The sequence below is a fragment of the Kogia breviceps genome, chromosome 3, assembly GCF_026419965.1.
Source record: "Kogia breviceps isolate mKogBre1 chromosome 3, mKogBre1 haplotype 1, whole genome shotgun sequence".
Classification (NCBI taxonomy): Eukaryota; Metazoa; Chordata; class Mammalia; order Artiodactyla; family Physeteridae; genus Kogia; species Kogia breviceps.
In genome coordinates this window covers 47,894,181-47,907,889 of record NC_081312.1, presented here as the reverse complement: position 1 = coordinate 47,907,889, position 13,709 = coordinate 47,894,181, and the positions used below count along the sequence as shown (strand labels likewise).

At 34.7% G+C, this 13,709-nt stretch overlaps 1 protein-coding gene across 7 annotated transcripts in view; it reads right to left on the bottom strand.

Moving 5' to 3' along the window:
* Window positions 1–201: 201 nt before the first annotated feature.
* DDHD1 (DDHD domain containing 1) overlaps window positions 202–13,709 on the bottom strand; it is a 90,824-nt gene continuing 77,316 nt past the window's right edge. For 4 of the 7 annotated variants that reach the window (XM_067028461.1, XM_059056356.2, XM_059056355.2 and 1 more), the window contains 4 exons: window positions 11,856–12,108; window positions 10,647–10,838; window positions 7,989–8,072; window positions 208–3,059 (listed from right to left, as the gene is read on the bottom strand). In XM_067028461.1, the coding sequence (XP_066884562.1) occupies window positions 2,878–3,059; window positions 7,989–8,072; window positions 10,647–10,838; window positions 11,856–12,108 (711 nt within the window). In that variant the 3' untranslated portion in view covers window positions 208–2,877. Of the gene's footprint in view, window positions 3,060–7,988; window positions 8,073–10,646; window positions 10,839–11,855; window positions 12,109–13,709 lie in introns of all 7 variants that reach the window. The other 3 variants (XM_067028462.1, XM_059056359.2, XM_059056360.2) reach the window with 1 other exon arrangement.

The window sequence follows — 13,709 nt, the reverse complement described above, 5'->3', positions numbered from 1 at the left end:
GAGTACATTTTGTAATAGTTCTAATATACTGTAACACTGGATTATAACACAAGCATAATTACTGTTGAAAATAAAGTTATGAACTAACAAAACATTCACCTTATTCTAAGTTTAAATAACTCTTGGGGACCTAACTGGATTAAAATTGCTTTAACAATCTGACCAGTACTCAGAAGAATCATCATAGCAGGTACACAAAATAGAGAATAAAATTTTAATGGTATCAAAAATTTAGTACTTGCTGGAATAAAGTTGCAAAATATTACTCAGTAACTGACTTAGCTTCTAAATAAAGCTAGAATTACACATACTCTGTATATTACTTGAGTACATACAAGTACATTCCATGATAACATGCAGAGAGACATGGAAACAAGAAGAGTACTGTGAACTCAAAATCGCCATCTCTATTGATGAAATAATGAATTGAAAACAAAACTCCTATCCCAATAATCCAGAATCTCATTTTGAAAAGGGGGTTTTGAATGTTGCTGTTTTCAAGAACTCAAATAACTTCCATTTGGTTAAATTGGATTTTTTTCCTCAATATGAAAAAAGGGAAGCAGATATATTCCTATAGCTATGGGAATATACTTTTCTTTTTACTCTATATCAAATGAAAAGGTTTGCTAGTTTTTCACTCGTCTCAGGTAAAAGGGGCTCTTCACATTCTAATGGTTAAGAATGAATCCCTTGGGACTCCCCTGGTGGTCCAGTGGTTGAGACTCCACGCTTCCAATGCAGGGTGTCCAATCCCTGGTCGGGGAACTAAGATCCCACATACCGCAAATAAGCCTGCAACTAGAGAAGCTGCAAGCTGCACAAAGACCCAGAGCAGCCAATAAAAAAAAAGAGAACGAATCCCTTAAAGCTCTTAGGCATTTGAGTGTCATACCACCCAAATGCTCACATACCTTTAATGATAAAGTCATATGGGATATGAGTTTAATTCTCCTGAGAACTAAATAGACCTACGAAATAAACAGGGTATGAGAATGACCTGAGTTCACAGGAATCTCTAAATTCGAAAGACATTGCTTCAGCTTTGCTAAGATTGCATCAAAAGCCTTTTATAGCAAGAGTTTCTTAGTGAGTCACGTATTTGGGCATGGAGCCTTGGGATCTTTTTAAGCACTAAGAAGAAGTGCTTTACGTTGTGCAAATTCAATGAAAGGCCAAAATAGATAGAGGACTGACAGTGCTGAGTAAAATCTACAAGTAATCCAAAGATTCTATCATCTTAAAAAGGAAGGAGAAGGTGAGATGTACGACCAACCAACTTTGCTTCCAGTTTGACGATTCCTGGGGAGCTAAGATAAGCAAAGACAGCACCTTAAGTGGAACCCAGTGGAAGCCTCTCAGAAATATGGGTTGGTTGTGGCAGAGATGGCTACTGATCCCCTCTAAGTAACTCCTCCTTTGAGTGTGAGAACCAAAGAATGTATATGCCGAGTAGGGTAAAGTACTGGCTTCACAGTCATTTCTCCAAATTATGAATTGCAACTTCTGTTATTATTACTGTTTGCAACACAAGAGGTCACATGTGAATTACCAGTCAATGAACAGCACATAAAAGAATATGGTCTGTCTTCAGTCTGAGCTCTGATTTGCTCTGTAATCTAATTCAAGGCACTTTAAATGTTTTGGTGCCTTAGTGTACTAACATGTAACATGAGAATAACACTCATTTACTTACCTCAAGAAGCTACTATATAGATTATTAAATTGCAAAGCACTTTGAGCTCCTCAGATGAAAAGCACTGTGGAAGAAATTACAGCTGAGGAAACTCTTTCAATGCCTCAGAATCTTGAACTATTGTGTCTATGTCTCAATTACGATTCCTTAAACACTTCAAAAATAGAATTTGTTAGTGGCACTCCATCTCCTTTTTATACATTAATTGTTTGGCACACAGATGCTTATATACTTAAAATTTAGTTGTCATACTCCCTACTCCAAAGAAGTTTACTAATTTTCCAGTAAAGTTTATTAAATGTACCCATTATGGAGTATTCCATGTCAAGTTTAGAAAACTTTAGCTTTCTCTGAGGTACATGTGACATAATAAAAAGTTCATGTTTTTTCAAAATAATTGAACTAGTGTTATTTGTGTAAAACTACAACTTTTTAATGAAAAAAATGCTGAAAGTATGCCACAGTGTCTATATATTCATCTGAAGAGTACAAAGATGGAGTTCTGAGAAAAAAGTGTCTTTAACACTATAGAAAATAAATGTGGTTCTTAAATTGTTCAAAGGAAACATTTAAAAAAATGTAATGTTTCATACATTGACATAAAACAATTAGTCAGAGGTAATAAACTATAAATACAATAGTTCATATGTTTCTATTTTAGCATTAGTTTTTCTAAACAAGTTAAATTCAAAACATTTAAAATCTGTTACACTCATGTTTCAAAGAAATTGTGGAAATGGAAGCTTTCATGGAAATCAAAAACAATGATACCACCTTGTGATCTTTACGTAGAATACCCTGGGGACCTTGATCATTTTAGATTTATAACATATTTTGGTTAATACATTAGATTCAACCCATTAGTATGTCTTTATATTTGGGAGAAATTAGATTGTGATCTATAACCTTGAGTCCACCCAAGTCCTCCTTACTTCAATGTCTTGCTTGATTCTCTGCCGGGGGTTCTGTCAGACTCATACTTATATGATGAAAACTATAAATAACTTCTTTCAGACTGAACATTTCCTTTGTTTTTTAAAGTAAAATAAAGTGCTTCTAAATTCAAATATTTCTTACCCTAAACAAAAGTGAAACATACTTAAACCTGAAACTTCCATATGCTGACACATATATTTTAACAGAAAAAAATCACTTTTGGGCCATTAATGTCCTTCAACAGTTCAGACTGGATCAAAGTTGGGTTTTGCACTATTATCATGCTCATGTTTGTACATGAAGGTTAAAAGAAAGAGGGCAACATCCAAGGACGACCAATAGGCAGTATGTGATGTGACAGCTGACCAATAGCGGCTCTCCACAAGGCCTTCTCTGAGTTCAAAATCAATTCTGTGGTCCAATTCCACTAAAAAGAAAAGAAGTCAAACAAATGAATAAGTATTACAAGATTGGTTCTATATAGACTTACTAGAGTTGAGAATAAAAATTTACCAAATAGAAGTGACTCTCCTAATTATTATTACTATTTTTTAAAAAGTAACTTTACACTCTAATCTTACAGGAAAAAACACTCAAGAGCCTCAGCAACTCAGGATTCTATTTGGTGAACCCTTTCCTTTGTATGCTCAGGTCAATATGGAATAATAAAGCAAGAAAACAAAAATCTCGCTTGGTATCACATAATATATTTGGAATAAAGAAACTGGGCTCAAATCCTGGCTTTCCCATTTAATCTTTGTGCCTAATCTGTAAAATAAGGCAAACAGCCTTCTTGCAGAATGATGCACCAGGCTTACACATAACAATGCCTGCAGGAGTGCAACAGGGCACTCAAAGGTTCCTTCATTGGGGAGGCCCTTTACATCAACTGGCTCAGGGAGACGTGTTGGAAGATAACATCTATTACAGTCCTACCACGTTTTCCTCTCCACTTGGCTGAATTCCTCAAAGGCAGCCACGACACACCCTAGTCTCTATCCTGTCAGCAGGGCCTAACATGCACCTGGGACATACACGCTCATTAAATGTTTGTTCAATAAAAGAATCCATTAGGTGGCCAGGAAAGTTAAACTGGGAGGAACAATGGTAATCCTTGAGAGGAAGGATTTCATTTTATAACAGTGTTGTCTTCAAACAATTCAGTGAATTCACTCAAATCTTTTCTAAACACACAGAAAGTCCCTGCAATACATGTTAGAGAAAAACCACCTTACCAAATCAAGGCTCTAAGATTACGATCGGTTCATCTAACAAATCCTTAGAGATAAAACACTTAGAAAACGATAATTTGATCTTCAGGAACTCCTTTAAAACTGTCAATGAGCCATACAATATTTTGAAGGGTCTTAAAAATAAAAAGCACTGAAATCACTACTATTCAGACACTCAAAGTCTGCTCTTTGTTCAGAGCACCAGCAGATGTGAAAAGTAAAAACTGGCAAAAACTAAGGAGGTGGGAGAAAAAGTTGGGTTTTGCTTTACCCTGGTAATTTGGTAATTGCATATAGGAAATCACATCATTTTAGAGAATGATTTCACATAAATGTTTAGCTAATGCTTATTTTAAACAGGTATTTTGTGACAATACCATTTGGTGATTTTAAAATGCATTTACAGTTGTTATTTTTCTATTCAATTGTGCTTTTCTGACAAAGAATGTCCGAAAATATCTATACATTTTTAGATAAGGTTTACACTTAAACAGCATAAATACCCAGTTAGGTTATAAAACCCCATGAAATATATCAACATAGGCTTTTTACAAAGCTTTTTTAAAAACAAAATACAAAGTATTTTTCTCATTTAAATTATGATAAGCTAATCCATAATAAGAAATAGTTGAAATCCACATGTGGAACTGTGGGATAGTAATGTCTTAATTTTTTATCTTTTGTATTCCATGGGACATTTGTGTTAAATTGGTAGGTACATTCTGGCACAACAGACAGGAAGATGAAAAGAGGAAATGAATTCTCAAGCACGATAAAGAGGAGTCACGGTGAAGTTAGTTATAAAGAGAAAAAAGGAGAAATAAGAGGAAAAACAGAAGAGACGGGAAACATACACAGTAAAATTGGTGAAGCCCACACCAAGTTATTTCTAAGAATTCACTTTTAAATGCCACTGTAGAATGTCTTCCTAGTCCAAGTCTTAGGTTGAACTGTTGTTTTAAAGTCAAAGAAAGGGAGATTTTCAACTAGTGTTATTTGACTCCACTTTGATTTTATGTCCCTGAAATTTATTCTTAATATGCTATTACTGTGTAACACTGCCTTTCATATACTATAAACTCAAATGATAAATTTATTGTTCCATTATATTATATGCCCCTGTACTTCTCATCACCCAGAGGATCTTCAATAAGTGTCACTAACTAGATTGCCCCTCCCTATCCCTTTATATTTATCTGTAGGTTGTCCCCATCAAAATGGGAATTAGGTAGCCAGCTTGTACCTGATGAACCTATTTTAGTCTCTCATCTTCCTTAAAAGGTTTACCCCAGGCAGTCTGGCTGCCATTGCGGCTGACCTCACATTTGTGTCGGTTTTGCAGGTGGATGGATGGATGTAAGAGGGCCTATGTCTCATTTTCCCCCTTTCTGTAGATCACAGAATTCCTAAGGGAGTGGGGTTACTACATGGCAGTACTATTCCATCAATATATGTGCTATGAGATGTGCTCTTGGCCAAAGTTGGCCCATATCTACATGGAGTTGCCTTGGACCCACTTTCTCACTGTTACCATATCAAGAAGGGGTGGCACCATACAGGTTAGTAGTTTTTTCTGAGTTTCTCTCACTGGGTTAGGTCAAAAAGAAAGGAGAACATAAAATCATCACTTTGTCCTTCTTTCTCTCTCTTGAGTGCCTAAGGGCTAAAATTCCTCTATCTACCAAAAAAAAAAAAAAAAAAAAGAGATTCCTGAACAATTGAAGGGAGGTAAAAATGAAAGAAAGGTTGTTGGCTTTTAACAATAATCAACAATTTGCACTGTGCTTTCAGCAGAGGATTCTTTTGTGCACAGGGCCTGTCAACATGGATATGGTGTTGAAAAGTAAAATATATGAATAGAAAGTAACCATCTTAGTATTATAATGTGTACTAACTAGACAGGTTTCTTCTATTTAATGGGAGTGTCTTAACTTCCCTGGAGAGAAATTTTCAAAAACTTAATGAATCTTAAAAGTTATCTTATTTGTAAATAACAATTATGGTCATAATTGCATGATTTTTTGCTTCAGGTAGATACCAAGAAAACCAATTAAAGTACTAGGTAAAGGAAATTGGGTTGCCAAATGACTGGTGAAAGATTCATTTGCAATAAGAAAGATTGTGCTCAGAGTTCTTGATAAATTATGTCTTCTTATTTTTGTGTTGCCTCAGAGCGACTATATATTTCATGTGGTTAGGTGTTTGACATCCAAGGAATATTTACATTTTGTGACTTATCATAGCTTCAAATGTATTTAAGAATATTCTCTAACCATCCTTTATTTGAAAAAAATAACAAAAACTCCATAATGAGTTTTATAATCAGTTGTCATTTCTAACCCCCAAATTTCCTGACACTAATATACCCTGAAAGACATTCATATAACATTTGACAACAGATGGGCTATTTGGGTAAATACAGGCTCAAGGGTTGAATATAAAGAAACTCCTGGAGATGCCCAGATTTATTGGATCCTCTATCATCTGGTTGGAGAAATGTTCCTGATCATATTCAGAACTACTCCCTTCTACTCATCCTTGGTTCTCCTGAAAACTAACTTCTGGTTCTCTACATACCCTGTGCTTCCCACCTCTGTGTTTCTGCTTATGCTGTTTATTCTCTCTGCACTGTCTCTTCATCTCTGCTTGTCCAAATCCTACTTCCACAAAGCTTTTTTTGATTTCTCCAGGTTAAATCTTTTTCTCATTCCTTAGAACTGACAGAGGCCTTTACCTGTTTCTCTGTTATGTGGCTCATCACATTCTATCATATATTATAATTATTTCTGTAGTTATCTACCTTCCCTACTAGAATATATGCCCTCTAAAAAATACTTAACTTCCACACCAGCATTTAAAATCTTTATGGGCAGCACTGAAATCTGTTTCATCTTGGTATCTTTTCTAGTGACTACCTACTTGGCTCATGGTAAAATTGTTGAATGAATAAAAACAAGAAAAGAGAAAATAGAAGCCATATACATAATACCATCTGAATCAGATCAGTGTGGTGCAATTATGATTAGTGGTCTAATTGCTTGGGTAGCTGGGATGGTTTTAAGGTAATGAATAAAAAGGACTACCTGAATGTAGGACAAATGTATGAGTGGATTAATTTTCCTTTCTCCAATTAAATATGCAAAAAGCACACATCAATTATTTCTCTATGGAAGTGACCATTACATGAACAGGGACCAGAGAGAGCATTTATATAAGATCACTTCTTGAGGGGATTTCACTGAGTTAGATCAACACAAACTGCTGTTATAGAGCCAAAAACCCAAATCAGCTTGTTATGCTGAAACACTGTTTTGGAATCTATATCAAGTAAGATTTTTTTTTCTGAAAATAGAAAAAATGCATGAAAATTAGCAATTATAAATACAGAAATTATAAAATTAGATATGATTAAAAAATCCAAGGAAACACCTGTAACTTATTTTTTTGTTAAAGGTAAAATTCTATATTTTAAAAAAAGGAAAGAGAAAAGGAGCTATAAAAAAAGGAATGAGAAGTTAATGATGAAAATAATTTTAAACTGCTAAGATTAATCTTTACTGTACATTTTGAATCTGATGAAAATTAAGAGACTGAAAATATCTCTTGCATCCAATAATAATAATTTTTTCAAAGTGAACCTACACCTCTAAAGAACATTAAATATTTATGTTGAAATCAGTATCAGTTATGGCATACCAACAGCCCTAGGGGAAGTGTTATTAATATCTGAAATAATTAGAAATGATAAAATCCTTTATACTATGAAATCCTTTTAAGTATATTACATGAAAAGAATACTGAACCTCTTTGAAGGCTGTAGGGCAATAGAGGAGAAAGAGAATGGCCTCATGCTTTTCTCCCCCCTCTAAAAGGTTCCTTCTTTGTAGAAGCATACAGGACTATCATATATTTTAGCACATTAAGTGTCTAATCAATACTCGGGGGTTTCTGGACCACTACATTTAAGATTAGAAAATACAGGAAGAGAATACATATAAAATAGTCTATTAATGGTAACATTCAAGCTGATCTCATAGAACTGATCCAATTTTTCAATGAGCAGGAGAAATCTAAGTAGATCATTTTCATAGTGCTCTGAATGCTATTCCTGACATATACCATACCGAGGGTATTATCTTTATTCTGCATTACATTTTCCGGAAAAAGAAGTTGTGGGAGATTAAAGAACGATTCTTGAAGTCTGAAATCTGTGAAAAAAAAACACAAGATGCTGTAAAGTGTTGGCTGATGGTTACAAATGGCCTTCAGTGATGTAGTGGCCAAAAGTTAGAACAATACTCCCAAATGAGCTGATTAAACCTAGCATACATAAAGAAGTATACAAGTTGGTTTTTGTGAAGAGCTCTTTCATGGAAAATGTAAGCATAATTAACTCTGAAATATAATGTCATAATCTGTTAACACCCAAATATCTCCCAAATGTACAGTTCATTTAATTTCTAACCCAGAGGCAAAACAATGCTAAAAGAAACAGATTCTTTTCATAATATGTTACAAACACAGGGGAGTATAAGAAATGAAACAGTAAAACCACTGGAAATAAGCCTATACTTTTCAAAAGAAACGAACAGTAGCTACATAAGATGCTTCAAATTGATGTCAATAAGATTGTTTCAATTGATAACACTAAGTCTTCAAAGAGAGAAACCCTGATTGATCATGAATTCACAGTCTGTGTCCATCTTACCCTCAAAAAGCAAGAGAATCAAAGTCGGTAGCTTCAGAATGAAGGTTATCGAGAAGAATTGAGGCAATCAAATGTGAGCAGAAAGGAAGGAAGGAAGAAAGGAAGCCAGAACCAAATTCCAGAAAGAAGATTTAAGGAAGAAAGGTTTTATGATTTGCAACATATAGCCAAAATAGCAATTGTGACTTAAGAAATTTGTCTAAATCAGGATTACATAGAAGAGTGTATTACTGAAGCAAGTCCAAGAATTAGTAAAGTGAATCTTGGGGATTTGATTTAAAAGGCATAATTTGCCTATAGTAGTGGTCCAATTTTTAAAGTTGGGCTTTTAAAATCTGTAACTAAAGATGAATACATGTAACTAAGAAATCATGATTAGCTCACAGTTAGTTGAGTCTATAGTTGGCAAGTAATTTACGATTAGGACCAACAAAGAATTTATATGCAAGAATGACAAAACATATTCTGTTAAGATATTAAAATATAATAATGAAATACAGCTAAGCATCTCTACTCACTTGTACTGGAAGAAGAAATAGGTTTCTTCATTATCACTTTGAAATTTCTATGTTAAATAGTAGAAAAACTAAAAGATAGGTTTCTTCTCTCAGACCCTATAGACTTCTCTCTGTATGTCTTCATTACCCCGTCTCTTGGGCTCAAAATACCCTGCTCTTCTTGTTCCCTCATTCACCTTAATGTTTACTAGCATCATTGCTGTGCATTAACATTACAAGGAATTGTGACTTTTTACCTGCCATTTTACAAAATTCTTTGAAGTTATTTTTCCTCAGAAGTTTAGTTTTCTTTTGATATTTGCATAACAGAATTTTGTATTTTCACAATCTCATTTCTGATAGTAAGCAGAAGTGAGAGTTTAAGTCAGCAATAGTATAGGAACTCTTATAAGAAAACTATGAATTTTGTACAAATATCAAAATCTGAAATGAATTTTCTAGGCAGTGTTCAAAAGACTTGCAATTATAAAATTTTTAGTACTCAGAGTCTGACATAGATAGGATTAAGTTAAAAAAATGGAATTGGCTCAAATAGGAATGTCCAACTCAGAAATGGCTAGGATAATTCATCATGGAGTGGAGGTGACTCTGGAGAAAGATCCAGCCCCTAGGACTGTTGCACAGCAATGAATGCTGGTTGTTTTAAAATTCAGAGTAGCAGACACAGTAAGAAAACAAGGCTCTAAGTATCTGAAATGAAATGTTTAAAGATTTTTAGAGGAAGAAAATAAAATTTTCTGGCTATAGTTACCGAAAGGAAGTAGCTAGTTTCAGAGTCAACATTTCCTTATGTAAGTCAATGGAAAACTAGGACTTGACTTATTAGTCTTATTTTACTGGACATTTAAAAATAAGGTTCAAGTTTATATCCTTGGACGTAAATACTAAGTGTATTAGTGTTTCACAACTATTCAAGAGTTTAGACCTTATAAATCCACTGGAAAAAATTAAATAAAGCTCCATTCTAATATAAGTCCAGTATAATTATCCTTTCATTCACTCATTTCTTGAGTATCTATTTTACACAAGGTAGCTGGGATAGGATTGGAAGCGATACAGTGGGTCCAATACAATTAAAACTCTGAAGGTTTTATAATTCGGTTGGATGAAGGGAACTGAGGGATTAGCACCAAGACGGATTTGGCATAGCAGTTTTAAAAAGTATCAAGAGTAAATACAGCATAGGTTTGAAGCAATTACATGAATTTTTAAGGCTGAGAAGACCATATATACTTTTTTTTAAAAAAACCACTTTAGAAATATCAGGGAGTGCTTACCACAAAGAGATTTGTTTTATGCTTGATGTGTAACACCTCTGTGCCACAAGGCCCTGATTATTAATGCTTTTTACTTAATTCACCAATGCAGAGAGTAAAACTGCATTTACCTAGGGATTACTCCTAAAAATGTAAGTAGAAGAAAAAGCATTGTTTCTTTAAAAGCTAAGGCAGGCTTTAGATTAAGAGTTGACTGCTAGTGTTAATATCTTAACCCTTTGTGCTCCGCACGTTTTAGAAAGGCACGGTATAAACTTGCAAAGAACAGTATGAACTAACATGCAGAGTCAAGAAAGCCAGAACTGCTATGTGCAAGGGTCTGCGTTGCCACAGTGGACGTGGGAGGTGAGGCAACCGGCTTCTTCTCGTCTTCCACAGAGTCCCTTGATGCCTCAGATGGCTGTGATGCAGATGAACGTCCGAACCTTGAGAACAACATTCCTCCAAGTCCCTTTCCAATGCTCGCAGCCCCTACATTTCACAAAACAGGGCAGTCATTCTGCTGAATTACACCACACACCAGGCTAAAGAGCACCACCCATATTTACAGCCGGTTGGCAGAGGGACTAAGCCCTAGTCATGTTTTTCCAGGGTGGGTACATAAGAAAATTACAATTTATATTGTAGGTTTCTAAATAAAAATGGTGTTGAATAGAATGAGAGTTGTACAAACTCTAGGAATATAGCTTACAGAGGAATAAAGATTCTATTTTATTTGTGATCATTGTTTTTAAAAGTATTTCATACGATTAAAAATGTTAATAAAAGAACCATGCCATTCACATGGGCATATATTCACTATTGATATGCTTACTCCTGAGGTTAAGTGGATATGTTATAAAAAGCTATGAATAAACAATCTTTATGACGAAGTCAAATATCAATGAGTCCAGCAGATAAAGCCTTTTTATAGTGCCATCTTGTGGTATTTTATACTAAGGCAACTTGTAATCAAAAGCAATGGACAAACTAAAGTGGCACAGAATTGAACTCTGGCACTATACCATTGTGGCTGGTACTGGAGATCATTCAGAGAAATTCAATACCCTTGTTGCCCTCAGGAAGGGCACATATTGCGGGAGACTTTTAGGACAGGGATCAGAGAACCGGTCAGCAGGGGCACCCTTAGTACTCAAGCACTCCCTCATTTCATGGATGAGGAAGCAGAGCATTAAAAACTACGTGACTTCCCAAGATCTCACAGTAAGTGATGGGGCCAAGATTAAAATGAGGGACTTGATTCCCCGATCTTCTTTTGTTATCTCATATTTTGCCATCTCATACTCTTTAACTACAGGATCTGATCTAATTAAGAGAACATTAGGGCTTTTGCCCTCAAATATGAACAGTGAGAAGGTGGTTAACTCTAACCATGAGGATTAACTGTTGGATGTTTTGTAATACATAGAGTATTTCCAAGTACTTAAAATTTAATGTCTATATAAAAGTGCTTAAATTCATTGATAAGGAATACTGAAAAGAAATTACCTAATATGCTTGCTTTGCCTATATTTGTTATAGATTCCCCATAGTGTCGGCGGGACAAGACTGGTGAAGTCACAGGGCTTGGTATTGTTGAAACGCCTTCACTGTCTGAAATTGAGGTAGGTTCTTTTGCTGGGTGAAGAAAGCTTGGCTTCATATACTCATAAGGTAGAGGATTGGAAGTATTATACCAGTGGATCTGGACAGGTGAAATGTTGCTGTAGTGTTTCAGTATTAACGGTTCTAATCTATAAGCCTTGATTTAAAAAAAAAATTCAAAGAAACAAAACATTAAGGTACAATGCTTGAATTTTAGTAAACTGTTCATTCTTTATTGCATGCTCAGTAGACTTTAGCAAATGTTTAAAAACCTGATATTCTTAACATGCGTTCTTATTTCTTCACTGTTAATAATATGTAGTTTGTCTAATTATAGATCCTGATGAGACTATAAAAAAACAATTAGTCTAGGCTAATAGTGCCCATTTATTAGTTTTTCAGAGAAATATTCACTTTTATTATGTTCTGATATCATCTAGCAATTAGATTTATATTAGTCTCATAAACAAAACTGAAGCAGTAAACAGTAACCTGGAACACAGCAAATAAGGTCACTTTTTAATATCTAAGCTCTCAGTAAACCCTACTTTCAAGTAGATTAATATAGTAACAAACACTAGATGATGGTATAAGACCATTTGTCTAATGTGAAGTAGGGATGATATAGCAGAAAAGGCAATGGACTTGGCATCAGAATTCCCCGAGTTCATATTCTGGCCTCTGTCACTTATTAACTATAAGACACTCATCAAGTCACAAGGTCTCAGAGCCTCAGTTTCCTGAGCTATAGAAAGGAGATAACACTTCCTACTACCTCACAAGGATGTTGGGAAGAATAGATAGCTTTGGAAAAACTGCCTAGCACAATTCTGACATAAGCTATTTAAAAAAAAAATTTCACAGAAGAACTATAAAACGAATAATAAAAATAATTTGTAATAATGAGTTTGGAACGCTCCTTTAGAATACAGCTGACCCTTGAACAACACAGGTTTGAACTGCGTGGGCCCACTTATTCGTGGATTTTTTCCCCCATAATTACATGTTACAGCACTACATGATCTGCAGTTGGTTGAATCTGTGGATGCAGAACCGTGGATACAGAGGGCTTCCTGTAAAATTACACCCCAATTCTTGACTGAGCACAGGGTGTACCCCTACCCCAACCCGAGTTGTTCAAGGGCCAACTGAATAACAAAGTTTAAGACTGTACAAAGTATAGGGTATATACTGAAAGTTTAGAGTTCACCTATGATCTCAAGTTCACTTTCAAGTTATAGGAGAGTGAGTTAAATGAACGCATATTAACAAAATACTCAAGGTCTAACTGGGTGTTTTGCACACGTTTTACTTAATCCTAACAACGCTATGAGGTAAAATATTATCATCTGCATCATATAGATAAGAAATAGTCTCAGAAGTGAGTTGGCCAAGATCATGCAGTCAGTATTTGAATCTAATACTAGATTCCATTTCAGTGAAATTTCTTAAATATAACCGTTTTGATTCTTTAACATATGAGAAATTTTCTAAAATTCTGGTGTTTGGCCAATGTTATATTTATCTGGTATTAGCTAAAGATCTTTTAAAAGACTTTATAGAATTATATGAAGCTATTTTTCAGAGAATAAATGCTATTTAAAATAGTTTGTCTTAAATCCGGTTATATCTAGGCTTGTCCCCAAGACGATTTAAGGAAGAATTTTTCTCATCCAAAAATCACACTTGGCATTAAGCTGTTTACCTGGATGCAGACAGATTCTAGGAGTATTTACATTAAAAAATTTATTTACAGTA